The sequence below is a fragment of the Acanthochromis polyacanthus genome, chromosome 24 (assembly GCF_021347895.1).
Source record: "Acanthochromis polyacanthus isolate Apoly-LR-REF ecotype Palm Island chromosome 24, KAUST_Apoly_ChrSc, whole genome shotgun sequence".
Classification (NCBI taxonomy): Eukaryota; Metazoa; Chordata; class Actinopteri; family Pomacentridae; genus Acanthochromis; species Acanthochromis polyacanthus.
This window is the reverse complement of record NC_067136.1, coordinates 1,838,371-1,865,774: the sequence shown is the minus strand read 5'-3', so window position 1 is coordinate 1,865,774 and position 27,404 is coordinate 1,838,371. Positions and strand designations below refer to the sequence as shown.

The 27,404-nt window shown below is 40.8% G+C and overlaps 2 protein-coding genes and 1 pseudogene across 10 annotated transcripts in view; 2 read left to right on the top strand and 1 right to left on the bottom strand.

Moving 5' to 3' along the window:
* Nucleotides 1-32: 32 nt before the first annotated feature.
* Nucleotides 33-19,088, top strand: cfi (complement factor I). Of its 8 annotated transcripts, none has more exons than XM_051944332.1 (17): nt 33-204; nt 2,655-2,896; nt 3,407-3,560; nt 4,706-4,769; nt 4,853-5,012; nt 7,126-7,310; nt 8,707-8,814; nt 8,891-9,016; nt 9,199-9,255; nt 9,342-9,362; nt 9,548-9,684; nt 13,511-13,614; nt 16,095-16,199; nt 16,269-16,444; nt 16,518-16,619; nt 18,530-18,678; nt 18,874-19,088. In XM_051944332.1, exons 1-17 carry the CDS (start codon nt 151-153, stop codon nt 18,940-18,942), a joined length of 2,013 nt encoding a protein of 670 aa, XP_051800292.1. In that variant the 5' UTR covers nt 33-150; the 3' UTR covers nt 18,943-19,088. The 8 variants fall into 8 exon arrangements, 1 of the variants encoding a protein (XP_051800292.1); XR_007939945.1 differs by lacking the exons at nt 18,530-18,678; nt 18,874-19,088 and adding exons at nt 17,466-17,552; nt 17,611-18,468 and having other exon boundaries at nt 34-204; nt 16,518-17,291; XR_007939946.1 differs by lacking the exons at nt 18,530-18,678; nt 18,874-19,088 and adding an exon at nt 17,988-18,466 and having other exon boundaries at nt 34-204; nt 16,518-17,407.
* A 595-nt stretch (nt 19,089-19,683) lies between these two features.
* The window catches only part of LOC110947956 (calcium uniporter regulatory subunit MCUb, mitochondrial-like), a 12,067-nt gene continuing 4,346 nt past the window's right edge, over nt 19,684-27,404 (bottom strand). Inside the window, exons 2-9 of one of the 2 annotated variants that reach the window (XM_022189316.2) lie at nt 26,445-26,496; nt 25,809-25,976; nt 24,304-24,408; nt 24,055-24,212; nt 23,450-23,556; nt 23,105-23,201; nt 21,784-21,900; nt 19,684-21,655 (exon numbers count right to left, since the gene is read on the bottom strand). In XM_022189316.2, coding sequence (XP_022045008.2) covers nt 21,572-21,655; nt 21,784-21,900; nt 23,105-23,201; nt 23,450-23,556; nt 24,055-24,212; nt 24,304-24,408; nt 25,809-25,976; nt 26,445-26,496 — 888 coding nt within the window. In that variant the 3' untranslated portion in view covers nt 19,684-21,571. Of the gene's footprint in view, nt 21,901-23,104; nt 23,202-23,449; nt 23,557-24,054; nt 24,213-24,303; nt 24,409-25,808; nt 25,977-26,444; nt 26,497-27,404 lie in introns of both variants that reach the window. The other variant, XM_051944352.1, reaches the window with a different exon arrangement.
* LOC110947957 (dickkopf-related protein 2-like) overlaps nt 25,856-27,404 on the top strand; it is a 23,337-nt pseudogene continuing 21,788 nt past the window's right edge.

The window sequence follows — 27,404 nt, the reverse complement described above, 5'->3', positions numbered from 1 at the left end:
TGATCAAATATCAGACGTTCTGTTGGTTCTTCACAGAGAGACGAGCTGCAGCTGATCTGATCTACAAAATACCTTTCATCCGTAATCTTGGTCTTTTTGTGCATCTGTGTTGTTTTTTCCTGAAACTCTGAAGGAACCGTGTTCTTCAGGATGAGATCGGTTTGTCTTTTCTTGCTGTTTCTTCTCATAATTCGCTCTGAAGCGGTGAGTAGGACTCTTATTTAAATATTTTTTTTAAAGTTTCTGGTGGGTTCTGCTGCTGTTCTTCTTAAAAGTTGAAATGTTCTACAAATGTTTGTTGATAACACCGTTAGACTGTTATCCTCAAATGTTCTCAAAACTGAAAATTGTTCTGAGAATCTTTCATTATCATGCCAGGCTGTGAAATATTGTTAGAACATTTTATAGATTCTAGAATACGTTCCTTCAACAGCATGAGCAGAATGTTCCACCTGAGTTCCTACATCACTTTATAGGAGCTTTTTATAAAGAATGCTCTGTCACCTGAGCTCACAATAACGTCTTGAAAATGTTTTCTGAATGTTGCATCGAGAACATCCTTCCTTTTTTATTATTGTGGAACCATTTTATAATTTGTTCCCTCAACAGAAGGTAAAATGTTCCACCTCCAGGAACGTTGTGTAAAGGAAATATTCTGTCGTCTGAAACTTTGAAAACATCTGGAAAACATTTTTTGATTGTTGGTTGGAGCCAATATGATCCGCCTTTGGTAATTCATTACAGTACAGGAATGTGATATGAAGAACATTCTCTGATATTAAAGATATTTTTTGAACGTTACAGTGGGAACATTCTTTGTTTATCGTCTTTGTGGAAATGTTGTATAGAGGAACGTTCTCCAACAGGTTCAAAATGTTCTACCTCTAATTAATCACATTACAGGAGTGATATAAAACGTTCTGTATAATAAACATTCTGTCATTTGAGACCTCAGTGACATCTGGAAAGCACGTTTTGAATGTTATTTTGAGGATGTTCTGCTTTTGTTATCATAAAATATTGTGGGAATGCTTTATAAAATACTGTTCTATAATGATGGGCTGCACAGTGCAGTAGTGGTTACCACTTTGGCCTTGCAGCAATAAGATCCCCGGTTCAAATCCCGGCCTGAGCCTGGGATCTTTCTGCATGGAGTTTGCATGTTCTCCCTGTGCATGCGTGGGTTTTCTCCGGGTACTCCGGCTTCCTCCCACAGTCCAAAAACATGCTGAGGTTAATTGGTTACTCTAAATTGCCCGTAGGTGTGAATGTGAGTGTGATTGTGTGTCTGTATATGTAACCCTGTGACAGACTGGTGACCTGTCCAGGGTGTCCCCTGCCTTCACCCGAGTCAGCTGGGATAGGCTCCAGCACCCCCCATGACCCTAGTGAGGATAAAGCGGTGTATAGAGAATGGATGGATGTTCTATACTGTGTACTCCAGCAGCATCCTCAGAACACTGCAGTCAGAACGTTCCATCACATAACAAGAACATTTTAGAAAGACCATTCTGTCATCTGAGGTCTAAATAACGTCTCAAAATCAAAATGCAAAATGTTCTTCCTTAAACATACTATATTACAGGCATGTTGGAGAACAGTGCAGTGGGTTAATGTGCTGAGTTCATTTATTCAAATCTGTTTAAAGAATCAGGTCCTGGGGTAACAATTGTAAACTTGCCTGATCTATTAAAATAATGTGATAATGTTTTATTGTTTTTTTATTCTGTCTTAAAGGATATAACAGCTTCATGTAAAGCTGTGTATCTGTATGTGTGGAATGTGTTGGAATTTTTAGATTATGTCATAAAATCAAATCAAATCAAATCAACTTTATTTATATGACACTTTTCATACAATAGAGTAACACAAAGTGCCTCACAGAGGATAAAAACAAAAACAACACAATACAAAACACTGTGAAAAACCCGAAACCTTACACCCCCCAACAAATATACACACAGATACATAATCGCATATACATTCACACACATACGTAGACATACGAACAGACATACAGACCCACACACACAAACATACCAACATACACACACCAACATACACCAAAAGTACATGAAATATTTTTAGAAAAAGTTATGTATCATCTGCATAAGGGTAGATCTTTTATATTACGTCATAACAGTATATGAAATACCTTCACATAAAGCTGTGTATCGTTTGCATAAAGGTAGAACTTTTATATTATGTCATAAAAGTATATAAGATACCTTCATTTAAAGCTGTATATCACCTCCATAAAGGTAGAACTTTTATATTAAGTCACAAAAGTGCATAAGTACCTTCACATAAAGCTGTGTATCATCTACATGAAGGAAGAACTTTGATATTATGTGATAAAAATATGTAAAATATCTTCATATGAAGCTGCGGATCATCTGCCTAAAGGTACACCTTTAATATTGTGTCCTAAAAGTACATAAAAAACCTTCATGTAAAGCTGTGTCATCTATATAAAGTCATATCTTTTACATTATTTCATAAAAATATATAGAATACCTTCATATAAAGTTGTGTATCATCTGCATAAAGGTAGAACTTTTACTTTAAGTAAAACTGTGTGCCATTTGCGTAAAACGTTTGCGTTATGTCTGTTTTGGTAAACTGATAACTGTGTTTTTTAATTTCTCCTTTAGTGGAACTCAGATGATTATGAGACAACATCAGCCATAAAACAGCAGATCCCCCAGAAACACGTGTCTCTGGAAGAGCTGGCATCAAGCCCCGCCCCAGTCAAGACAAGCCCCTCCTCCATGTCAACAAGTCCCCTCCCAGTCAAGACAAGCCCCTCCCCTGTGTCCACAAGCCCCGCCCCCACAACACCTGCAGCACCTGTGACAGATGAGTTTCTGGGTCCGTCCAAGTGTCTGGACAAAAAGTAGGTATATTTACCTTGTTGTTTTCTGACATATTTCATTACTTACTGTTAGAATTATCAGTGATTTCAGATAACAGTTAATAAGTTAACAACAATTAAGGTTTGCGGTGAGTGTCTTTTCAAGTAAAACATGAAATAATCCAAAACCAGCAGTAATGTTTTTGACAAGGAATTTTAGTATAAAAAGTTTCACGTAGGTATGATGTCATTGAAATGGTATTGCAGTGCAGTCACACCATCATCATGGTAACTGAAAAGTTAAACTACGTACTGGGATGTGTTACTTCTTTTTCTATTTTGGTAGCTCAGTTGTCGGAACACACCGAAAGTGACACTTAACGCATCTCCAACTCTGACCTGTTGGTGGCGCCACAGTGCTGCAGGTGCAGACACTAAAACTAAAAGAGTCATTTGTTTGCCAGTGTTCCACCTCTGCACCAATTTTCATGAGAATCAGCCTGGTAGTTTTAGCATAAACCTGCTGACAGATGGCAAAATGTGGTTCTTCAGACGGACTCGGGTGTCATGTGACCTGGTTTTCTGCCCTCCGTGGGAACGCTGCATCGAAGGAACGTGTTCCTGCAAACCGCCCTACCTGTGTCCCATCGACAACACGAAGCCGGTTTGTGGGCGGGACCACAGGAACTACAGATCCTACTGCCAGGTAAAGCTGTGTATCATCTGCGTAAAGACAGAACCAAAAGGAGGAACTGAGCTCCACCTTTTAGAGGGGTTCCACTGCAAGAAGTCAAGGCAGCTGGAAGGTTTTAACACTTTACTGTGTTGTAGAATCCAACAGCTTCAGCTCTGCTCAACAAATGGTAGTTAGTGGATGTTAGTGGAAATTTTGTGTTTGCAGCTTCCTTAGTGTGAATATTCTTTCCTCTTTTCTGATGGTACACTGAATATCTTTGGACAAAACAAGACATTTGAGGAAACGGATTCATGTTTTTTACCATTTTCTGACATTTAATGGATTCACCCGGAAAATAGTCAAATGTGGAAATAACTGAATCAAAACAATAACTGAGCCTAGAACCCAAAAATGGTCAATTTAGCGTTAAAAAGCCTGAAAAAATTCACATTTTACAAGTGGGACCTACGAAATTGTTACTTAAATGACCAAGTAACTGCTTCCTGACAATTGATGAATCCGTGATTTACTTCTGCTCAAACGTGCATTGTGTTGTGATTGCAGCTTCTTAAATGTGAATATTTTCCGTTTTCCTTCCTCTTTTATAACGGTTAGTCTTTTACTGAAGATCTTTGGACAAAACAAGACTTTTGGCAGCTTGGACTTTGGGAAACACTGATCGAGATTTCACTTTCAAATAACTAACAGTGAAAATAATTCTATCAAAGTGGCAGCTGAGCCTAAAACCCAAAGCTGGTCAATTTAATGAAAAAAAAACAACTAAAAACATATTCATATTAAAGAAGTGGCGTCTGTTGAATTTTTGGTGTTTTGTGTTAAAAATTGATATTTTAAAGCCAACCAAAAATCAGATAGAATAATCATTAGTTGCCTCCCTACTCAGAGGTATTCACTGCTGTTGTGGTACTTATATCTTAGATGCAGGTTCCTAAGGTACATAAAATATTGCCATATAAAGCTGTGTATCATCTGCAAAGTGTTAGAACTTTCACATTTTTCCTAAACATACCTTCATTAAAAACAGTATATCATCTACTTCATCTTAATGCAGATGATGCACAGCTTTAACCTCTGTCAGTCAGGAACCAGAACCTGGAGTCCAAAACCCTCAGAACTTGATTTGTACTCAATGACTGAGGTCTTCCTGTTTCCAGGTGATGGCGGTCTCGTGCCGGACCAAGAAACCCACCATGTCCCACTTTGGGGAAAATTGTGACGGTTGGTTCTCAGATTAATCTCCTTATTTTTGTGATTTTGTCCGTGCTTCTATTTGACGTTTCCAACCGTCTCCGTCCTCACAGCAAATAAAGAGAAGTTCTCGAGTTCCATTGACCAGGACAACGGTTTGGTGTCCATGTTCCTGCCCAACAGTGATGGAGAAAGCGATGAAGTTCTGGTTTGTGAGAAGCTGTGGGACACGGCAGCGGCTAACGTGGCCTGCAGGGAACAAGGAAAATCACTGTGAGGGGATTTGCATTTATTATGGGATGTCCTGATTTTTTTTTCTACAATTTTTTACTAGATGTCATTGATTTCACAAAACGGGTGAAATCTGACAAAAAGTTGACATTACATTTACCCTCTAATGTTCTATTCACACAGGATTAGTACTACCTGGGGACCTCTAGTGATTTGAAATAACTGCCGAGGAGGTCGGTGATCTTAATCCCGTGCGAATGCTCCATGTCGGTAATTGGTAAAGTAATAATTCCCCCGCAAATTACCTACTACATTTTGCCGAACACCGACGTCCTGGGATAATACTAGTCCCGTGCGAATCTACATCTCAGTGATTGGGGGGTATTTTTGTTGTTGTTGTTTTTTTGTATTGCGTGTCTTTTTCTACATCTTTCTCGGTTGAATTATGGAGGCTGCAGTGGAAATTATTGACAGAATTTTAGGAGCAAATGTAGGAGTAGGCCGATACATAACAGGCCTAAGGGCATTCAAAGAAATGCAAAATCAGATCCACCAGAAGAGGGAAATTTGGGAGGATATTGAGATGGATGATGTGTAGCAGCATGCATTAAGCATATCTTTCAACAGGCTGAATCCAAACGCCCTGACAGCCCATTATTCCGACAGCGCTGTCCGCTGTTCTCAAGTCACATTGCTGCTTTGACATGTTTACTGTTGCCATGACAACTACATACCATGTTAAAAGTGATCATTTTAACCCGAACCACAAGCTTTCCATGAACATAACCTTGTGGTTTTTGTGGCTAAACCTAACGAAGGAATTCAATTCAATTCAATTCAATTCAATTTTATTTATATAGCGTCAATTACAGTCAAATCGTCTCAAGACGCTTTACAGAACCCATATGCCTGACCCCCAGAGCAAGCCCAAAGGCGACAGTGGCAAGGAAAAACACCCTTTTAACAGGGAAGAAACCTCGAGCAGAACCCGGCTCAAATAGGGGGGACCCATCTGCCTGCTGGCCGGGCGGGTTGAGAAGGACAGAAGAGGGCAAGGGGGAGGGATGGGAGAAGAGGGAGGGGTGAGAAAGCAAGGAAAACACAACACACATTTGAATACATGCATGACAGGATATGTGACACAGACAAAGTATAAGCTAACATTGAATAACAATAGTGCTGTTACAACATAGATTTTTACTGTATTTAAAGTTTAGTCGCACGACCCGTCTGTGTTTTTATCGCGTAGCGGCCAACCACTTTGCACCATAGACTGTGTATATATACAGTACATGCTATATACTTTATATACAGTCTGTTCTTTGCACATGGATGTAACAACAGCGGATAGTGTGACCTGCATAGATTTGATATCATATCCAGACTGTAATGTCAGTAAATTCAAATAAAATACAGACTTCTCTTATCCTATGCGAATGCACTTCAAGAAACACAGACGTCCTGGGGTAACTTACAAACTACCAGAGGTCCCCAAGTAGTACTAATGCCATGCCAATAGTACATAATACTACATTTACACTCCAGTACTAAATTTACCCTCTAATACTACATTTACCCTCTAATGCTACATTTACCCTCTAATACTACATTTACCCTCTAATACTACATTTACCCTCTAACGCTACATTTACCCTTTAATGCTACATTTACCCTCTAATTCTACATTTACCCTCTAATACTACATTTACCCTCTAATGCTACATTTACCCTCTAACGCTACATTTACCCTTTAATGCTACATTTACCCTCTAATGCTACATTTACCCTCTAACGCTCCATTTACCCTTTAATGCTACATTTACCCTCTAATTCTACATTTACCCTCTAACGCTACATTTACCCTTTAATGCTACATTTACCCTCTAATTCTACATTTACCCTCTAACGCTACATTTACCCTCTAACGCTACATTTACCCTCTAATGCTACATTTACCCTCTAATACTACATTTACCCTCTAATGCTACATTTACCCTCTAATACTACATTTACCCTCTAACGCTACATTTACCCTCTAACGCTACATTTACCCTCACAGAGAAAGTCTATCAGGACCTTCCCATTTCATGTTTATGTGGAACTACAGACCACATTGTGTAACTGATGCAGAATTGTGTTAACGTTGTGTTTTCAGGGGAGCAGCTTCTGCTAATTCTGTACCGTTCGACTCCCTGACTAACAAACCGGACAGATGTGTTAGCGTTCGCTGCCAAGGCTACGAGACGTCGCTGTCCGAGTGCGTGATCTACGACAGAGTGATGAGCACATATGGAAGGGTGGCTGCTGTTTCCTGTTACGAGGCTCCGAAGAAACCTACAGGTCAGAACGTGGTTCTAAAACCAAACCATGAAACCACTGATCAGGTGGTTCCAGTCTTCCTGACAACCTTTAACTCCTCCAGGAACTAGAGTCTTGGTTAGTCATCAACATGTGATCTGTGGGTGAGAATAAACTCCTGAAACTCGAAAGTTAGAGCTGAGATGAAGGTGAAGAATCTTCAAGAACGACTAAAGAAATCCAGCTGTGTATGAAAACTTAAAAATACCTCATAAGGAAACAGCACCTTCAATCCAGGAACTGTGGCTTTTAAATAATATCTGTATTTACAGACTGGTTTACTAAGTGTTTGACAGACCAGTTGTGTAACCTTCAGGGAGCTTTAAAAGTATTCCCAAAAAGTTCCCTGAAGTTTACAGTTGTTGTAACAGTTAAAGAATCTTTTAAGAACGTTCTCTAAGAGTTATCTTTCAGGAACCTTTGGGGAGCTTGCAGGAAATGTTTCCTCAATATTTTTTGAAGGTTATTTTGTGAAACCTACAGAGAACCTTTTTAGGAAACATTCCGTGAAGGTTTTGTTAGAGAACATTCAGGGAACAGTCCCTGAACGTTATAATTTTTTGCAATTTTAACAATGTTCTGAATTGTTTGTTTTGTGGAATCTTTAGGAAACCTTCAGGGAACGTTCCCTAAGAATTGCTTTGTGAAAGTATCAACCTGAGAACCTTCAGTGAACCTTTTAGGAATGTTAAAACTTTCAAAGAATCTTCAGGGAACATTCCCAAAATGCTCTATAAAGGTTATTTGGTTAAATCTTCAAGGACTTCGGGGAGGTTCGAGGAATGTTCTCCAGAACTTTCATAAAGACGTCAAGGGACATTTTCTACAGAAAAAAATTTTTTCTAACCTTGAACTGCAGCCTTTAAGGAACCTTAAGACATGTTCCTTAAACATCCTCTTACAATTACAATTTCGCAAAAACCCCGAAAAGGATCTTTAAGGGACATTTCCAAAATGTTCTATAAAGATTATTTTGTTCAACCTTCACAGGAACTTCAACACTTACAGAATTTTTTTGGGAACATTATGTAAGAGTTATCTTTGTAAAACCTTTAGAGAACTTTTAGGAAATGTTTCCTAAAGATTTCCTGAAGATTATTTATTGAAGGTGTCAGCGTGAACACACAGAACGTTCCCCCAAGGTTATATTAGGAAACCTTTAGATGTCCTTCAGAGAAAGAAAGCTGTCAATACGATGCTCAATAAATGTTTTCCAGAAAGTTGTTCCAGAATGTTTCTGGAATGTTTTGATATAACCCACCTCAGGTATCATCATCAAACATTTTTAGAAAGTCTTTAGAGAACATTTCAATGCAAACATCACCAGAACATTTTTTAGAATATAATAAATGTCCAGCCGGATGTTTCTGTGTTTCAGAATGTGGACCCGACTTCACATGTGCAAACTCAAAGTGTGTTTCTCTGAACCGGACGTGTGACGGAGTCGACGATTGTGGCGACCGAAGTGACGAAATGTGCTGCAAAAGTAACAAAACGTAAAATAAAGTTTTTATTGACCTGAATGTTCTGTTGTTCTGTGTCTGAGTGCTACTGTTTGTCAGGTTGCAGAAACGGAGCTTTTCGCTGTAAAACTGGAGTTTGTTTACATGGAGAAGCCATTAACGACGGCCACATCGACTGTCTGGATGGAGAAGACGAAGCAGAGAAACACAAGAAGAAAATACAAAGTAAGACTTCAGACAAAAACAGAGAAACACACCTCGTTCTTTATTTAAAATCGAAACATCCAAAAGCAACACAGTCTATTTTTTATTTAGAGGTAAATTTACCTGTTTTTGTTGATATTTCAGGCTTTAATCTTTAGAATCACAGTAATCACGATGTTTAAACAGGATCTGTTTGTTCGCAGCATCTTTCAGGTCGTCTGCAGATCCAGAGAAGATCCTCCAGCAAGTCGGACATTTAGGTGAGAATCATGTGGAACTTCATCCTGGAACCTGTCGTCGTCGTTGTTAGCTCTGATGATAATGATGTTTGTTTGTCTTGTTTCAGAGTTCGTCTCTCCCAGACACGGTACGATGGTGAACTTTGTCCTTCAATAAACACCTTCTGCATCGAACAGATTGCTGGCTGTTAACTAGAACTTTTCGCCTGAGTTTTGTCTAATCAGAAATAGCTTTATTTCACTTATAAGATCCTTAGGCCAAATGATCGTCCAATCAGCAGACGGATCAATAACTCTGATTGTTTGTGTCCAGAGACCAAATCCAGCAGAGATCACCTGGAGTCCTTGCTGTCCTGTGGAGTTCCCAACGCCACCACGGTGGACGACGAGACGGAACATAGGCGACGCCCCCGAGTCAGGAGGGTTGTGGGCGGCGTCCCAGCCAAGCCGGTCAGTCAGAGACTCACCTGTACTAGCGGTTAAAGCTGACCTGTCTAGCACTGTTCAACAAACGTTCCCTAAACCTTCTAGAAATGTGAACGAAATGTTGTTCAACGGTCACTTCAGGGAACATTCCCTAAAGGTTCCCAGAAGGTTGCTTTAGTTTATTTTTCTTGTGCATGTAGAATCGTCAGAGAGCCTCAATAGGTTCCCCAAATTTTCTAAAATCATCAAGATTCTGTTTCTGTACAATCTTCAGGTAACTTTAAAGAAAAATTCCCCAAAAGTTCCCTGAAGATCATTAACGTCTAGAGAATGTTCTGAAGGTTATACTGGTAGGACTTACAGGGACTTTTCAGAAACATTTCCTGAAGGTTATTTTGTGGAACCCTCTAGAGAACTCTCTAGAGGGATCTACATTATCTAGATGTTCCCAAATGATTAGTTTAAAAATTTTGAACAGTGAATCGTGAACGTTCCCTCCAGGTTGTTTTAAAAACCCTTGGAGAACTTTCAGAAAAGATCCTAGAAACATTCTCAAAATGTTCCCACAAGGTTTCTTTAATTAGTTTTTCTAGTGTGTGTGAAACCTTCAGAGAATCTAAATGGAGGGTTCCCAAAATTTCCTAAAAACATCGAGATTCTGTTTCTCTATGGTCTTCAGGGAACTTTAAATGAACATTCCCCAAAAGATCCATGAACATCATTTACATCTAGAGAATATTCTGAAGGTTATACTGGTAGAACACTTACAGGTTCTTTTCAGAAACACTCCCCAAAGGCTATTTTGTGGAACCTTCTAGAGAACGTTTGCTGAGAGTTCTCGAGAGGTTCTCTGAGGATTCCTCTGTAAAACCTTCAGAGGACCTACTGTGAATCATGAACGTTCTCTCAAGGCATTTTTAAAAACCCTTGGAGAAGACACAGTAAAGATTCTAGGAACATTCCCTAAAGGTTTCCATAAGGTTTCTTTAATTCATTGTTTTTTGTGTGTGAAATATTCAGAGAACCTAAAGGATCTCCAAATTTTCTAAAAACATTGAGATTCTGTATAATCTTCAGGTAACTTTAAAGGAACGTTCCCCAAAAGTTTCCTGAAGATCAATTACATCTAGAGAACGTTCTGAAGGTTATACTGGTAGAACATTTCAAGGAAGCGTTTCCTAAACATGCCCTGAAGGTTATTTTTTGGAACCCCCTAAAGAACTCTCAACAAATGTTCTCTAGAAGTTCCCAAATGATTCATTTGTAAAACTAATCATTAACTTTCCCTCGAGGCCATTTCAAAAATGCTGGGAGAACTTTCAATAAAGATTCTCGAAACCTTCTCTGAAGGTCAGTTTTCGCAGAACCTTTAGAGAACCATTAGCATATGTTCCCTGATGGCTTATTTTGTGAAACCCTCCGAGGACATGTAGGTTGTTTTTGTGGAACGTTTAGCCGACTCTCAGAGAATGTTTCTTAAAGGTTTCCTGGAGGTTCTTCTGTGAAACCTTCAGAGGATGTGGAGTAGATTTTTGGGGTTCCTTTAAGGGTTTAAGGGTTTTTTGTGACACCTTCAAAGAGCCAACAATTCATTTTTGTGGACCTGACACTGCTTCAGATAGTCTCAACTAGGCGATCCGCTGGATCGATATCGAGTTCGATCTGGGCCAAAATGACTGGATTGAGCATCGGAGTTTTATATTAGAACTCGTTCGATCCAATCCATAAGCCCAATCTGTCTCATATATCCTCATCTTCACTTTTCACAACATGCCAAAACACAGATGAGCTGTTGCCATGGTTGCCATGTGCCCGTGTTTTCGTCACGTGAGCAGAGAGTGAACAGAAGCCTGGAGAGATGTGGTCATGTCTGCTGTGTGGAATTACTATATGCGAACGGAGGAGAAAAGTAAAATAGCTGAGTGCAACGTTTGCAAAATGAGTGTCTCAAGGGGTGGCAGCAAAACTGGACATTTTAATAAACTTAATAAAACATCTGCAGAAGCATAATGGAAAGCAGTACGGAGACTTTTTACAGGCGAGTGCAAAATAAAAGTGACCCGCGGCAACCATAGTTGCAGGAAGCACTACAGAAGAGTAAAAACTCACTGCAACGCCAAAATATAACAGAGAAAATCGTCGAGTTCATTTTTCTGGATGACCAACCACCTTGTGTGGTGGAAAATGTGGGTTGTTGAAGTATTTTTCATTCCCTGGAAAAATCCTACTCCCTCTTCGCGTGAACGTGTGCGCCTTACGTTTCACTCTGTGGCCACTTGACGGCTTTTCTGTTGTACGTTTACTGTTTTTTGTTGTTGCTTTCTACTGTTTTTCGGGTTAAATGTGATTAAGTAGCGAACTGTGGACATGTTTTCATGTTAAATATGATTAGGTGACAGGTCTCTCCTCCTGTCCACCCACCGGTGTCTAATGGCATCAGGGGAGATCCTACGCTGCTCTCAGCTTCACTCGCATGAGAACGTTAGGACAAGGTTTAATCCCCAGATATTGTTTATATTCCATCAGTGTTGTACACGTGTCAATAAAATAATTGTTCACTGAGAAAACTTTATATCTCCCTATTTAAAATTGGACTCCCCCAAGAATGCAAGACGTGGGACCAATATATGTCTAGTGCTTTATACATAAGTACTATACTTAATTATACTAAACACTTTGTACATGAATCATTTATTATTGTTATTTTATTGGACCAGTTAACAATAGAAAAGAACAGAAATTATTTATCCCACACCTGGGAGACTGCCCTCCTTGGCATCACGGCTGCTAAATTACTTTGCACAGCTTCAACAAGTGTGGAGAGTGAGAGGCTCTTCAGCACAGCCTCCAACATTACTGATGAAAAAAGGAGCAGACTGACAGCTGAGAAGGCTGAAATGTTAATCTTTCTGAAGAAAAATCTGTCCCTCATGTTGCAAGACAAGTGAGCTTAAGTATTTTCAGTTTGATTGTTTTCAGAGAACATAATGTGAGTATTGGAATAGTGTTCATTCTAATATTTAGTTTCATGAGTGTTTTACATTCAGTACAACATCAGCGGCGGCATGCAAAAGAAGAAAGACACTAGATTGCACTATCACTGTTTACCCTTGTTTTTCTGTTTTTGTTTTGGTGCAGCAAATCAGGTGTATAGCCTAGATTTTTATTGTTTTGATTGTGTGTCTTGAGAAGCCATGTGTAACTTACTGAGTACTGCCTACATTGTTCTAGTGGAGATGCTATTCTTTTATGTTAATTCATAAAATTATTTACTGCAGCCTTGCAATGCCAGTGAGGTATAATGTGACTTTTCTGTTCATACACTGGGATTATTTAGTTTAATTTAAATATGTGCACCAAGTTGCAGTTTTATTTCAAACATCTGAATGGTGCAGCTGGGTCTGTTGTGTTTACAAACGCTGTTAAAAGCGATGTGAGCTTTAAGTTTTAATAAAGCCACAGCAGTTACACAGAACTTGTTGTCACATGTTTTCCTTCTTTCTTTAGGGGACCAGAACAGGTGTTGTACAATGAACGTGGTGTTTTTAGATGTCAGTGTCAAGCAAATTACATCCATGTATTATTAACAACTTTTAGAATGACAAAAAGAATCATATCTGTATCGGATCGGTATCGGCCGATCCTCTGGGCTGCAGTATCGGTATCGGTATCGGATGTGAAAAAGTGGTATCGAGCCATCCCTAGTCTCAACCATCTCCAACCTCCCTCCAACGAGACGGCAGTGAACCGTCTTTTTCAGTATAATGTTGCTGTAGACGTTGGCGAACCATCCCTGTGCTGTTCATAGAACCAACCTAAATCATCTTTCACTATTTGTTTTGGTCCTCAGACTCAGATCCAGTGGCAAGTGGCTCTGGTGGAGAACAAGAGGATCGACTGTGGAGGAGCTTACATCGGAGGCTGCTGGGTGGTCACTGCTGCTCACTGTGTCAGGTAGAACCCACCAGAACCAGAACATCACCCAGAACTGGTCACTGACTCTGTCTTCATGGGAATCTGATTTGAAAACCAAAACTTACAACTAAGTAAACTACACAAAGACATCTCAGTTGTACATTTGGAGCATTTGTATCAGAACACACACGTATTAGGCCTTTTTAACATCTGTTGTGTAGGACTAGATGTTGATATTCCGTCTTGTATGCATGAGACACCTAAGACTCTATGGGATGGTCCAGTGAGTGAGGAATTCCTCTGGGTTATCAAGTGGGCGTCCTTCATTGGTGTTTTTTGCTGATAGGCCCACAACACCTCCCGAGGGTTCAGCAGTGAATCCCAGGTTCATCCCCTACATGCCGTCTACTCACCCAAAGGCCCAGGTGGAGTCCTTTCTCTTTATCCACAACCACTGACTTCCCTTTTTTAGCGGCTCTGGAAAGGTCCTTGATCACCTGCCACTGGGCCTTCCTGCATACTCCCATCTCCCGGAGAAACCTGGATGTCAAGGTGGCTACGAATCCTCTGCAGCTACTTCTACGGGTCAGACCTTCACCTTCCAGCCTCGCTGTTTTGCATCGGCTTCAAGCTCCAAATATCTCAGCTTCTTGCACTCACAGGCCTCCTCTACTGAGCTCTCCCAGGACACTGTGAACTCCATGATGTAGAAGTGCCTAAGTGAAGCTGACAATAGCACTTGGTTTCGTCGCAGGTTGGTGGATGCGATCTCAGGTGGGAAGCAGAGCTTTTGGTCCAGGTCCACCAGCATCCTTCAATCACAAGCCCTTCTCAACTCCCCAGGATGTGGGTAGCCGACAGGACCCTCACCCTCCCGGACAATGTTATTTCTTGCCTTCGGGTCGACGTGGGTGGAAGGGCGTTAACACTCATGCGCTGCATTTCCAGCACTAGTACCAGACACTTTAACACTTGGTTCTGTCATCAGGTGTAACAGTCTTGAGCGAGGCTGGTCTTTCAGCCCACTAAGGTGTGTTTGAGTGTAGCTGAAGCTGGGCAGAGTGAGCATGTAGGGTCTTCACCATACCATTAGTTGAGGTTCTTGGTAGGACATCATAGGCCGCCTTGATGGTGAAGCTTGCTCTGAACGTCTCTGTATCCCACAGCTCTTGCCAAGAGATCTTTCTCTCTTACACTCCTTCTCATGTCATCCACTGCCCTTGCTTCACCTGCACGATGGCATTAACACACCTGTCCACTTCCTCTTGTTGTTGTACTTCCTGCACCACCAGCTTGTATCTTTGGGACGGAGTGGCCTTGTTCCACGCTGAGGTGCTGGCCTCAAGGTCAAAACCACCCCTTCCCTGCTGCCCTTGGCTCACAATGTCCCGATGTCTGAGCGCTGCCTTTACCGGCTCTGTTGCCACTAATGGGATCCACCTACCCTCAGTTGCCAACTTTGGGGCAGCTTGAGCTATGATTGGATCACTTGAATCCTGTAGCATCATCTCCATTCTTACTTTGGCAAACTTGTACTCCTCAGATAAGCTGGAGATGGTCAGACCTAGAATTCCTTTGCCATAGAGCCCAATATTGCTGAGGTACCTGGGAAGGCTCAGCCATTTCCTTGCATAGAAGCTAATCAGTCTCTCCAGCTTTTACACCTTAGACACTGGTACTTCGTACAGGTTTAGTGGCCACATGAGGTGTGGAAGTAGCCCAAACTGCATACACAAGAGCTTCAGCCTGCCAGGAAGCTGGCTTCTATCAGTGTTCTCTAGGCCACTGGTTATCTCCTTCCTTAGCTGTTCCACTTGCTCTTTGTCTTTGAGGGGGGCATCATGCCATTGGCCTAGGCTTTTCACAGGCTCCATTACCGAGACAGTTGGAATAGTCTCATCATCAATGTGAAAGTGATGGTCTGATAGTTTACCCTTGATGTATAGTTTAAACCAGCTTCCAGAATAGCTTCCTCATTGGAGATCACTGAAGATCACTGGGTTTGTTGGGTTTTTCAGTTCTAAATCATTCACGTTGGTCCTGCTGTTTGGCCTTAGCCTTAATATTTACATCAATTAGGTTTCTGTCTTGTTATTAAATTGGTTAGATTATTCTCCATAATTAATAAAAGTGTTGAGTCTCAGTCTTTTCATGTGTTATGATCAGATAAAATAGAATTTTATACTATTTATTAAAGGTTTTAATCTTTAATATCCAAGTTCCTCTGGTAAAATCCCACTATGAATAGATAGATAGATAGACAGATAGATGGATACTTTATTAATCCCAAGGGAAATTTAAGTTAATAACACTACAGGGTCCTACCTCATTATTTAAAGTTGTTGGGATACTGTCATAAGACCAGTCTAGGCTGTTGTTTTAACTGTGGTGCCGCAGGTCTTAAACTCTAAAAACACTAATAACCCTAAGCAGCCAGAAGCAACAAACAGAATCCATTTATTACTACTAACTCTCTGATTCTGGATTTGTAACGTTAGATTTCTCTTTCCTGTCTTTAGACCAAACCCTTCGGCCTTCAGTGTGAAGTTCTCTATCTGGAAAAAGTTCCATATTCAGACCACAAGCGACATCGTTCCTGTCGAGGACATCCGCATCCATCCCAAGTAAGAGCCCACCTACTGAGCTCACCTGTCCCACCTGGCCTAAGCTAATGCTGATTTCAAATTGTGCAGCTACAACCCGGCCAGCTATGAGAACGACATTGCCCTGATTCAGCTCAAGAAGCTTCCGTTCAGGGAGGAGTGTTTTGAGTACAACCCGGCCGTCAGCGCCGTCTGCATCCCCTGGACGCCTCACCTGTTCCAACCCAACCACACCTGCAGCATCTCTGGCTGGGGACGGACCGCAGGTAGCCGGACCGACTCCCTACAGTCAGATTTATGCCAATGAGGTCTGGAGATAAATAACACTGTTTGTCTCAGGTGGCAGGTCGGCTCAGGTGTTACTGTGGGCGAACGTGTCCCTGATTGCAGACTGTCAGAGGTTCTACAAAGATCGATTCAAGCCTGGCATGATGTGTGCAGGTGAGTGCAGGACAGGTGTGGCTGTAGACAGCTGTACAGTGTCTTGCAAAAGTGTTCACCCCCTTGACTTTTTTTTAAATTAGTGAAATGAGGTCCACCTGTGTGTCACATGATCTGTCAGTAGATACACACCTTTTCTGAAAGGCCTGAGAGCAAAAGACAAAGGTAACCAAACACCACGATGAAGACCAAGGAAGTCTCCAAACAAGTCAGGGACAAAGCTGTTGAGAAGTATGAGTCAGGGTTGGGTTAAAAAAATCATCTAAATCTTTGATGATTCCCAGGAGCACATCAAATCCATCATGATCAAATGGAAAGATCATGGCACCACAACAGAGCTTCCAAGAGAGGACCGCACACCAAAACTGAAAGACCAAGAAGGACCAAAGGTAACCCTGGACGAGAAACTGGAGTATCTGTCTACAGGATACAATAGGAGCTGGGCTTTGTGGAAGAGTGGCCAGAAGATAGACATTACTTTCAGCTAAAAATAAGAAGGCACGTTTTGAGTTTTATGACGAGTGGGAGACTCCTAAAATGTATGGAGGAAGGTGCTCTGGTCAAATGAGACTAAAATTTAACTTTTCGGCCATCAAAGAAATTGCTATGTCTGGAACACACCTAACACATCTAATCACTCCAAGAACTCCATCTCCACGGTGATGCATGGGGGTGGCAGCATCATGAAGTGAAGCATGGTGGTGGCAGCATCATGAAGTGAAGCATGGTGGTGGCAGCATCATGAAGTGAAGCACGGTGGTGGCAGCATCATGAAGTGAAGCACGGTGGTGGCAGCATCATGAAGTGAAGCACGGTGGTGGCAGCATCATGAAGTGAAGCATGAAGGTGGCAGCATCATGAAGTGAAGCATGGTGGTGGCAGCATCATGATGTGAAGCATGGTGGTGGCAGCATCATGAAGTGAAGCATGGTGGTGGCAGCATCATGAAGTGAAGCACGGTGGTGGCAGCATCATGAAGTGAAGCATGAAGGTGGCAGCATCATGAAGTGAAGCATGGTGGTGGCAGCATCATGAAGTGAAGCACGGTGGTGGCAGCATCATGAAGTGAAGCACGGTGGTGGCAGCATCATGAAGTGAAGCACGGTGGTGGCAGCATCATGAAGTGAAGCATGAAGGTGGCAGCATCATGAAGTGAAGCACGGTGGTGGCAGCATCATGAAGTGAAGCATGAAGGTGGCAGCATCATGATGTGAAGCACGGTGGTGGCAGCATCATGATGTGAAGCATGGTGGTGGCAGCATCATGAAGTGAAGCACGGTGGTGGCAGCATCATGAAGTGAAGCACGGTGGTGGCAGCATCATGAAGTGAAGCATGGTGGTGGCAGCATCATGAAGTGAAGCATGAAGGTGGCAGCATCATGAAGTGAAGGATGGTGGTGGCAGCATCATGAAGTGAAGGATGGTGGTGGCAGCATCCTGATGACTCGGGATGTCGGCCTCAACGGGGGAAGGAGAATTAAACAAACAATGGGATTTTATACCACTGGAAACCAATAGCAACCTTATGATGCTGCCATGGTGGTGGCAGCATCATGAAGTAGGGATGTTTTATGGCAGCAGAGACTGAGAAACTTGTCCGAGTGAAAGGGAAAAATGACCGGTGCTAAATATTTCTTGAGCTAGACCTGTACCAGTCTGTAAGTGATTTGAAACTAGGACAGAGGTTGCAAGGCACTGTACGTCTGTGTACAGGTGTATTTAAGGTGTGTATATGTGTACAAGTGTGTTTAAGGTGTGTATGTGTGTATAGGTGTGCATAAGGTCCATGTCTGTACAGGTGTGTTTAAGGTGTGTGTCTGTACAGGTGTGTTTAAGGTGTGTGTCTGTGTACAGGTGTGCTTAAGGTGTGTGTCTGTACAGGTATATTTAAGGTGTGTGTCTGTGTACAGGTGACCTGGATGGCAGTGTGGACTCTTGTCAGGGGGACAGTGGAGGACCGCTGGTCTGTGAGGATGAACTGGGAGTTTCATATCTGTGGGGCATCGTGAGCTGGGGGGACAAATGTGGGATGCCGGGTTTTCCTGGAGTATATACACAGGTATTCAAATATATATGTATTTATACACAACTACACATATAAAATCTATATTTATACACATGTAGAGTTTTAAAGGTTTCCACAATGACTACATGAACATGAACTCTGTGTAAATTCTGTCTTTGTCCTGATTTAATAGATTTAATTTTTTCTATGAACTGACATTATTGATGTTTTGTTGTCGTCGTGCTGCAGGTCGCTCATTACTTCGAGTGGATCCGACTTCACACCGGCTGGACGGCAGTCACCAGGTTCAATTCCTGATCGAACACTTTAACAAGTTAAAGCTGTGTTCTAATTAAAGATGCAACTACTGTGTCATAACCTGTTGGAACTAAAGGTTTTGTATTGACCTTAAAATACCACTTTGTACTCAATGAAATACCAATAAAAAATATATTTTGTTCGTATGGCTGATAAAAATACTGCTATTTTTTATGTAGCTAGCCATTTAGGCTAATATGTTCCCACAGCTGTTGGGAAAATACAGTTTTTATGTGATGCAAAAATCAAAAATGTACAACTGCTTGCTTTTCTTAGCTAATGTAGGACAAAACCGTGGTGAAATCCATTTTTTTGTATTTTAAGCAAAAAAATAAAAGCATGCTTTGTACAGCTAGCTAGTTAGCTTGTTCGCGAACAAAATGCTGAATGCAAATTTAATGAAATGCTGATCTTTATTTGTAGAGCAAGCAATGTAAGCTAATCTATTTTTAACAGTTTGTCAAAAATAGTTGACTTACACATTTCAAGCAAAAATGTATTTCTACAGCTAACTAGTTAGATTTTTAGCAAACAATTTAACAAATATTCTGGTACTTGTCTATGCAGTTTACAATTTCAGCTAACCTGTTTATAAAACTGTCAGTGAAATACTACACAGTTTTAGCTAACACAATTATAAAGGATGTCTGCCTTTAAAAGCTTCAGTTAAATCTAGTTTTTTATGTATTGAAAGCAAAGCTAAAATTCTTCTGCAGACAGTTAGCTTTTTTGCCAAAAAAATTGGTTATTTAACTAAATTATGCTAAATTTACATATTCAGTTATTGTGTATCAATTTAATGTTTTAGCAAGTTAGCTGTTTTAGCTAACAAAGAACGAAACAGACATTTAGCAAAACATTGATCATGATTTCTACAGCTAGCATTTCAGGCTAAGCTGTTTCACACAATTCAGGCAAAATGCTATTTTTTTTAGTGAACGAAATTATAAATTGTCTACACAGCTAGCAATTTAGAACAGCAAGTAAAATGCAGTTTCTAATGTTTTGAGAATAAAAAAAATGTTTCTATGACTAGCTAGATAGCTTTTTTAGTTAACAAATTTATAGTTTAACAAAATACTTACATTTGTACATATGAATGAGAATATTTTGACAGCTAGCTAGCTAGTTAGCTAGCTAGCTAATACATGACTAAATAGAAATTAAAAAAAAATACTAGCAACTTAGACTAATGTGGCAAAATATAATCTTGTACCGCTAGTAAGCTCTTTTGACTTACAAAACAGTAATCAAAAGTTTATGTAAACTGCTCCAGGTGAAGTATTGTTCAGTTTTTTTTTAATAAACAGCATTGGAGCAGAAATACATTTACTCAAGTATAAGTTTTAAACAAGTAGTTTTAACACTTTAATTCAGATGGAAATAGACCCTTTAATGACCCATGTCACGAATGACGTCACAGCTTTAGCTGGAGGCAAAAGAGGAAGCCCGCGGCCGTGACCGAAAGGCGAAAGACTGAGGGACTAGGCTCTATCAACTTTTCTAAAATGTCGTCCTGCTGTGTTTTTGGATGCCAGAAAAGGAGGAATGACATTGGCGAATGCAAATTAAAGTTTTATAGGATTCCACCGAGCACTCGTGCTCAGAGGGAACGAAGACAGTTGTGGTTAAATGCACTGAGGCGAGAAGACTGGACAGAGACGATCAGCTGCAGTCAATTCCAGCCATTTTCAGTACAAAAAATCGCTAATATTCTATTTGTAAATAAAAAATATGATGAGAAATACAGGGAATATTGGACGCGCATCGCGAGGTGCATTTCCTTGAAAACGACCGATTCGTGGATTTTATACCGACTTAGATATGTTTTGGACAAAATAGTTTACTGGCTTGTGTCATCTGGATGTAAAAGGTTGGATTATGGCCGTTTTTTGTGGAATATTTTCATCTGTGTGTAATAATGAACCCGGAAATGTGAGTCGCGTTGTGTACGTTGAGCAGTGTACAGAGAAAGAATGGATGGATATTCGTTGTTTGTCGGACAAATGTGTTTTTCTCACCCGCTGTGGTAATCACATCTGAAAGTGGTTTATACCGGCGGATTCATGAGAATCTAAGCTTTCCATCGGCGTATAGTGTTTATATAATCGCGTTTGCAGCCTTCGGACATTCTTTAAATTCCTATGCAAATTACTATGTGTACCGCCGGTGGTACACTGAAGTTTAACGGGTTAAAAATGCTCGAGTTTGCAGCGCAAACTCCCAGCGAAAACTATATACTCCCAGTCCCGCTTGACTTCTTGCTCCGCTTTTGCCTCCAGCATAAGCCCCACCCACAAAAAACGTCACAGTGTTTGTAAACAAATAAAGGGTCTATACTGCAGTTTTTACTCCACAACATTCATGGTGTAACTTTCCACATTCAGATTGTATTATAGCTATTATAATGCTTTTATTGTAGTAAATAATTACATCCTTTTGTCTCCAACATAAATAAAACAAACCTGATAACCTAATAGTCCAATAATAGCATAAAGGTTTCACTTTTTCGTGGATTTGACAGAGATTATTTACAAGTGGTTTAGTTTTTTTTTTGAAACTCAGTGATGGAAGTATTTTAGGAGGTAAAATAAACGTCTAAAAGTCAGAATTGTTGGGCGGTGAAGCTTCAGGTGTCCGTCTGAGGCCGGATCTGATCCACCGGAAGCTGCAGCCGGATGGCGCTCCTGAGCCTCTGTAGGTCTGAGTCCACCTGAACACCAGGAAACACTCGGGTGAGAAGCTGGTTAAAGACGCTGCTGCTTTATTGGATTTTCTTTTAAATGAAAACCTCCTTCTAGTCTCCATAAACTGTGTATTTATAAGTAAATGAACCGTCACCCTGGCCAGCTCTTCTTTCAGCTCGTTGTACTTCTGAACATCAAAGTTGTGTCGGGAAGCTTTCTGGTAGAAGTAGTGGAGGAAGTGACGATCTCTCACCTTTGTACACAAGAAGTCCTGCAGATAAACAAACAAACAAACAAACAAACAAACAAACAAACAGCTGTGTTGACAACATTGCATTGATTTACATGCTTTTCCAGGAGACATCCATTCATTCTCTATACACCACTTTATCCTCACTAGGGTCGTGGGGGGTGCTGGAGTCTATCCCAGCTGACTCGGGCGAAGGCAGGGGACACCCTGGACAGGTAACAGTCTGTCACAGGGCTACATATACAAACACACAATCACACTCACATTCACACCTACGGGCAATTTAGAGTAACCAATTAACCTCAGCATGTTTTTGGACTGTGGGAGGAAGCCGGAGTACCCGGAGAAAACCCACGCATGCACAGGGAGAACATGCAAACTCCATGCAGAAAGATCCCAGGCCCAACCCCGGGATTTGAACCGGAGACCTTCTTGCTGCAAGGCGAAAGTGCTAAACCACTACTCCACTATGCAGCCCTCCAGGAGACATGCTAACTGCTAATGCTAACCCTAACCTTGTCTTAATTTAAACCTAACATTAACCGAAACCTTCACAAGACCAAACTTTATCTTCACCCCATAGTTAAGCTAGCCTAAACCTAATTTAAACCTAAATCTAACCTAAACCTAATTTTACCTTAGACTGAAAGCAAAGCTCTGTTTAATGTAAAGCTAAACTAAACATAGACCTTATCCTCGGCTAAATCAAAACAACACCGAGCATCAATCCAAATATAATATCATCTTAAAACTTTGGAATTTAAATCTAGCTCTTGCTTAAATTTAGTCTGAACCTCACATTATCTTGAGTTTAAAAACACTTTATCTTAGCCTGAAACTAAAGCTAATCTGATTCTAATCTAAACTTAAAGTTAATCTAAGCTAACAAAGCCCTAACCGAAACTTATACCAAACCATACCTCAGCATCTACCTAAATTCTAATTTAAACTCAACCTAAATCCAAACTAAACCTAAATCTAGATTCAACCTAAATCTAAATTTTACCTGAATCTAGACTTCACTTAAATATACACTTAACCTAAATCTAAACTTAAATAAATCTAAATTTGATGTAAATCTAAACTTAACCTAAATCGAAACTTAAAAAAATCTAAATTTAACTTAAATCTAAATTTAGCTAGACTTAACCTGAGTCTAGACTTAACCTAACTTAAACCAGGATTAAAGCTCAGTGTGGCGCTGACAAGGACAGGTGTTTCTTACCTGTCTGGTGAGGATGTAGTAGCCAAAGAAGATCATGCTGGTGGTGCAGGAGATGAAGAAAGTGACGGGCTCCATGATGTCCCAGGCGAAGACATACCTGTCCACCATCATCATCATCATGAAACCAGCCAGTGCTAACGTTCAGGTGTATTTATGTGTCGTGTGACAAGCTAAAGCTCTAACATTCAGGCGTATTTATGTGTCGTGTGACAAGCTAAAGCTCTAACATTCAGGCGTATTTATGTGTCGTGTGACAAGCTAGCGCTAACATTCAGGTGTATTTATGTGTCGTGTGACCAGCTAACACAAGCGTTCAGGTGTATTTATGTGTTTTGTGCTCTTTACCAGGTGAGGTATCCCAGGAATCCTCCCTGTAGCGACAGGTAGGCAAGCCCCGCCCACCCCAACATGGCCGCCTTAGACTCTGCCTCCTGTGCCAGCCTCACTCTCACCTGAAGGTTTGGAAACAGGGAACACCTGAGGCTACTGCAGTGCATTGTGGGACTGTTAGCATAGTGTGGCTAACATGCTACTGAGGTCAGCATACTGTGGATGTAAATACTGAGTTCAGAGGTAGTAAATGGTAAATTATACACAGGAAACAGTGATTCTGGACAAAGGCACTGTATGCAGTGTGTAGTAATCCCTAAGTAGTAGTAGTAGTAGTACTCAAATGTTGTAGTTATAATCAATTTATAGTAGTTTTAGACAGTATATAGTGCTAGCCAATGTATAGTAATGTTATACAGTAATACATAGTAATGTACAGTATTAGTAGTACTGGTAGTAGTATTACAGTTTCCAGTGGTTCCAGCTGCTCTCTCAGAATCAGTCAGTATGTAGTGTTAGTAGTATTATTAGTAGTACTAGTAATAGTATTCCTGTCTCCAGTGGTTGTAGCTGCTCTGTCAGTATGAATCAGCATGTAGTAGTACTAGTAGTAGTATTACCGTCTCCAGCGGTTCCAGTTGCTCTCTCAGTCTCTCCTGTCTCAGCTGTAGATCTGCATGCTGCTGATGAAGCTGCTGAGGAAGATTCAGAGCTGAATGCAGCAGCTGGACCAGAAACTTCATGTCCTCCACGTCCAGAACGTGTTCATGAGACGAGCCTGAAGCACGGACAGTATTGTTAAAGTACATTTATATATTTATCCACATATAGACAGATATACTGAGTGTAGAGACACAGTGAGGGCGTACCTTGTCCCAGAGCCTGAACATTGTGAGTAGTTTCATTGATGATCAGCTGGAAGTCTTTATTTAAAACCGTCTCCATGAAGGTGCACGAGGAGATCCTCTGTCCATCTGAGGAAATCAAACGTTCACTTTAGAAACATCCAACACCTCCAGAACCCAACAGAACCCAAGAGAACGCAGCTGTGACTGCTCCAGTTCTGGATCTACCAAGTCTATCTATGCCTGCATCATGGATCCACACGGAAAAGAACTGAAGGAGTCATAGTACTACTAATCAAGACGTATAGGAGTCATAGTACCACTAGTCAGGAAATATAGAAGTCATAGTACTACTAATCAGGAAGTGTAGGAGTCATAGTACCACTAATCAGGAAGTCTAGAAGGAGTCGTAGTACTACTAATCAGGAAGTATGGAAGGAGTCATAGTACCATTAATCAGGAAGTATAGAAGGAGTCATAGTACTACTAATCAGGAAGTATTGGAGTCATAGTGCCACTAATCAGGAAATATAGGAGTCATAGTACTACTAATCAGGAAGTGTAGGAGTCATAGTACCACTAATCAGGAAGTGTAGGAGTCATAGTACCACTAATCAGGAGGTCTAGACGGAGTCATAGTAGCACTAATCAGGAGGTATAGAAGGAGTCATAGTACCACTAATCAGGAAGTATTGGAGTCATAGTACCACTAATCAGGAAGTATTGGAGTCATAGTGCCACTAATCAGGAGGTCTAGAAGGAGTCATAGTAGCACTAATCAGGAGGTATAGAAGGAGTCATAGTACCACTAATCAGGAAGTATTGGAGTCATAGTACCACTAATCAGGAAGTATTGGAGTCATAGTACCACTAATCAGGAAGTATTGGAGTCATAGTGCCACTAATCAGGAGGTCTAGAAGGAGTCATAGTACCACTAATCAGGACGTATAGAAGGAGTTATAGTACCATTAATCAGGAAGTATAGGAGTCATGGTACCACTAATCAGGACGTATAGAAGGAGGGTTTTTTTTATTGAAACAAAGCAGCATCAACAGTCATACAAGAGGTACGAAGAGTAACAAAAAAGATCTACAAGATAGAAAGAAAAAGAGTAAATAAAATAAAAATAACAAAATAAAAGGAGTCTGTCCGCATGGATGTCCAATGGGTTAGGGGTATAGAAGGAGTTATAGTACCACTAATCAGGAAGTATAGAAGGAGTCATAGTACCACTAATCAGGAGGTCTAGAAGGAGTCATAGTACCACTAATCAGAAGGTCTAGAAGGAGTCATAGTACCACTAATTAGAGCTCCTAAAATGGCTCTATTGACAGTGAACTACTTTCACCATCTAGCTGTGAAAACCAGACGGCTCGTTGGTTTCAGATGGAGTCCAACATGTTTGAACCTGATCAGGTCTACCACAGTGAATGTACAGTCCTGACAGTGAAGAACGGCGTCTGTTTGAGTCTCTGTGTGGTTTTTTTGGTCTCTTAATGGTGATTTTGTGTGTTTTGGAGTGTTTACCAGCATTCATCAAGGCAGCAGTGTGAACCTCTGGGTCTTTAGCTGTGATGTTCTTCAGCAAGTCACCTACGGTGGTCAACATGGGCGTCAGGGTGAACCGACCGAGGCGACCGGAGGGAAAACGAAGGGAGAGGACGGGGCGACCGAGGCTGTAGTGAACTGACACATCTGAGGGAGAAGACGACAGTAAGATGGAGGTAAAACCGTGATACCTTGTTGTCATGTTGTTTACACCAGAGGAGATTTTCTATCCCAAAGACACTGGAAATAAAAACAATCATTTCATACTGTGACTACTTGGACAGAAAGCAGTATTTTGGCTGCGGTAAACCTTTAAAACATCAACCTGCTGTTCATGAAATACCTCTAATCATGGCTGCAGGTATAGAAGGAGTCCTACTACCACTAATCAGAGCTCCTACAATGACTCCACAGACAGTGAACTACTTTCATAATCTAGCTGTGAAACCAGACGCTAGTTGGGCTCAGATTCTCCAGTATGTTTGGTGTGAACCTGACCAGGTCTACCACAGCGGATGCATAGTCCTGACAGTGAAGAACGGAGGCTTACTGAGTCTCTACAATAATAATAACAATAATAATAAACATAATAATGATAACACTGATGGACTTCACCTTTGGATGGAGTCTTGCTGCTGAACCTGGAGACCCTCCAGACTGAACTGGGCTGAAAAACAACAGTAAAACATTTTAACCTCCAGCTTTTATTTTCTTAACCAAAAGCTGCTGCTTCCTGTCCACTTTCTCAGGTTCCCATGAGCCTTAGTGTTTGTGGTTACTAGGCAGCAGACGACACATGTTGGTCTACACACGTATGAAACCCGCAGCTTCACACGGACCTGAATATTAATGTTTACAGCAACACGCCTCTGCTGGTTCTGAGCTACTTTAAAGTAAAACTCATGCAGGTTTGGCAGTAGTACTTACAGCTACTGCAGTAATACTTACAGCTACTGCAGTGGTACTTACAGTTACTGTAGTAGTACTTACAGTTACTGCAGTAATACTTACAGTTACTGCAGTGGTACTTACAGTTACTGCAGTGGTACTTACAGCTACTGCAGTAATACTTACAGTTACTGCAGTGGTACTTACAGTTACTGCAGTGGTACTTACAGCTACTGCAGTAATACTTACAGTTACTGCAGTGGTACTTACAGTTACTGCAGTGGTACTTACAGTTACTGCAGTGGTACTTACAGCTACTGCAGTACCAGAAACAGCAATGCACTGTAAAAATATCTGCAATAAATGTGACTAAAAATACATTAAAATGAAAAATAATTATGATAATAATAATTGTACATAATGTCCTCATCAAAATCCATCTTTAAAAAACAACAAATAACCTCAACAACAAACAACAGTAAATAAATAAAATCCTCATTAAACGTCAGTATTTTTACTATCAGAAACTCCTTCCTTTGTCGTATTTGATCATTAAACTGCAGTTTTACTGCATTAAATCCTCTAAAAACTACCACTGTGTTCCACATATTTGCTGTTCTTCTCTCAGGTGTTGAAAACTGCAGTATTTTTCTATTCTAATGCAGTATTTCTCTATTCTAATGCGGT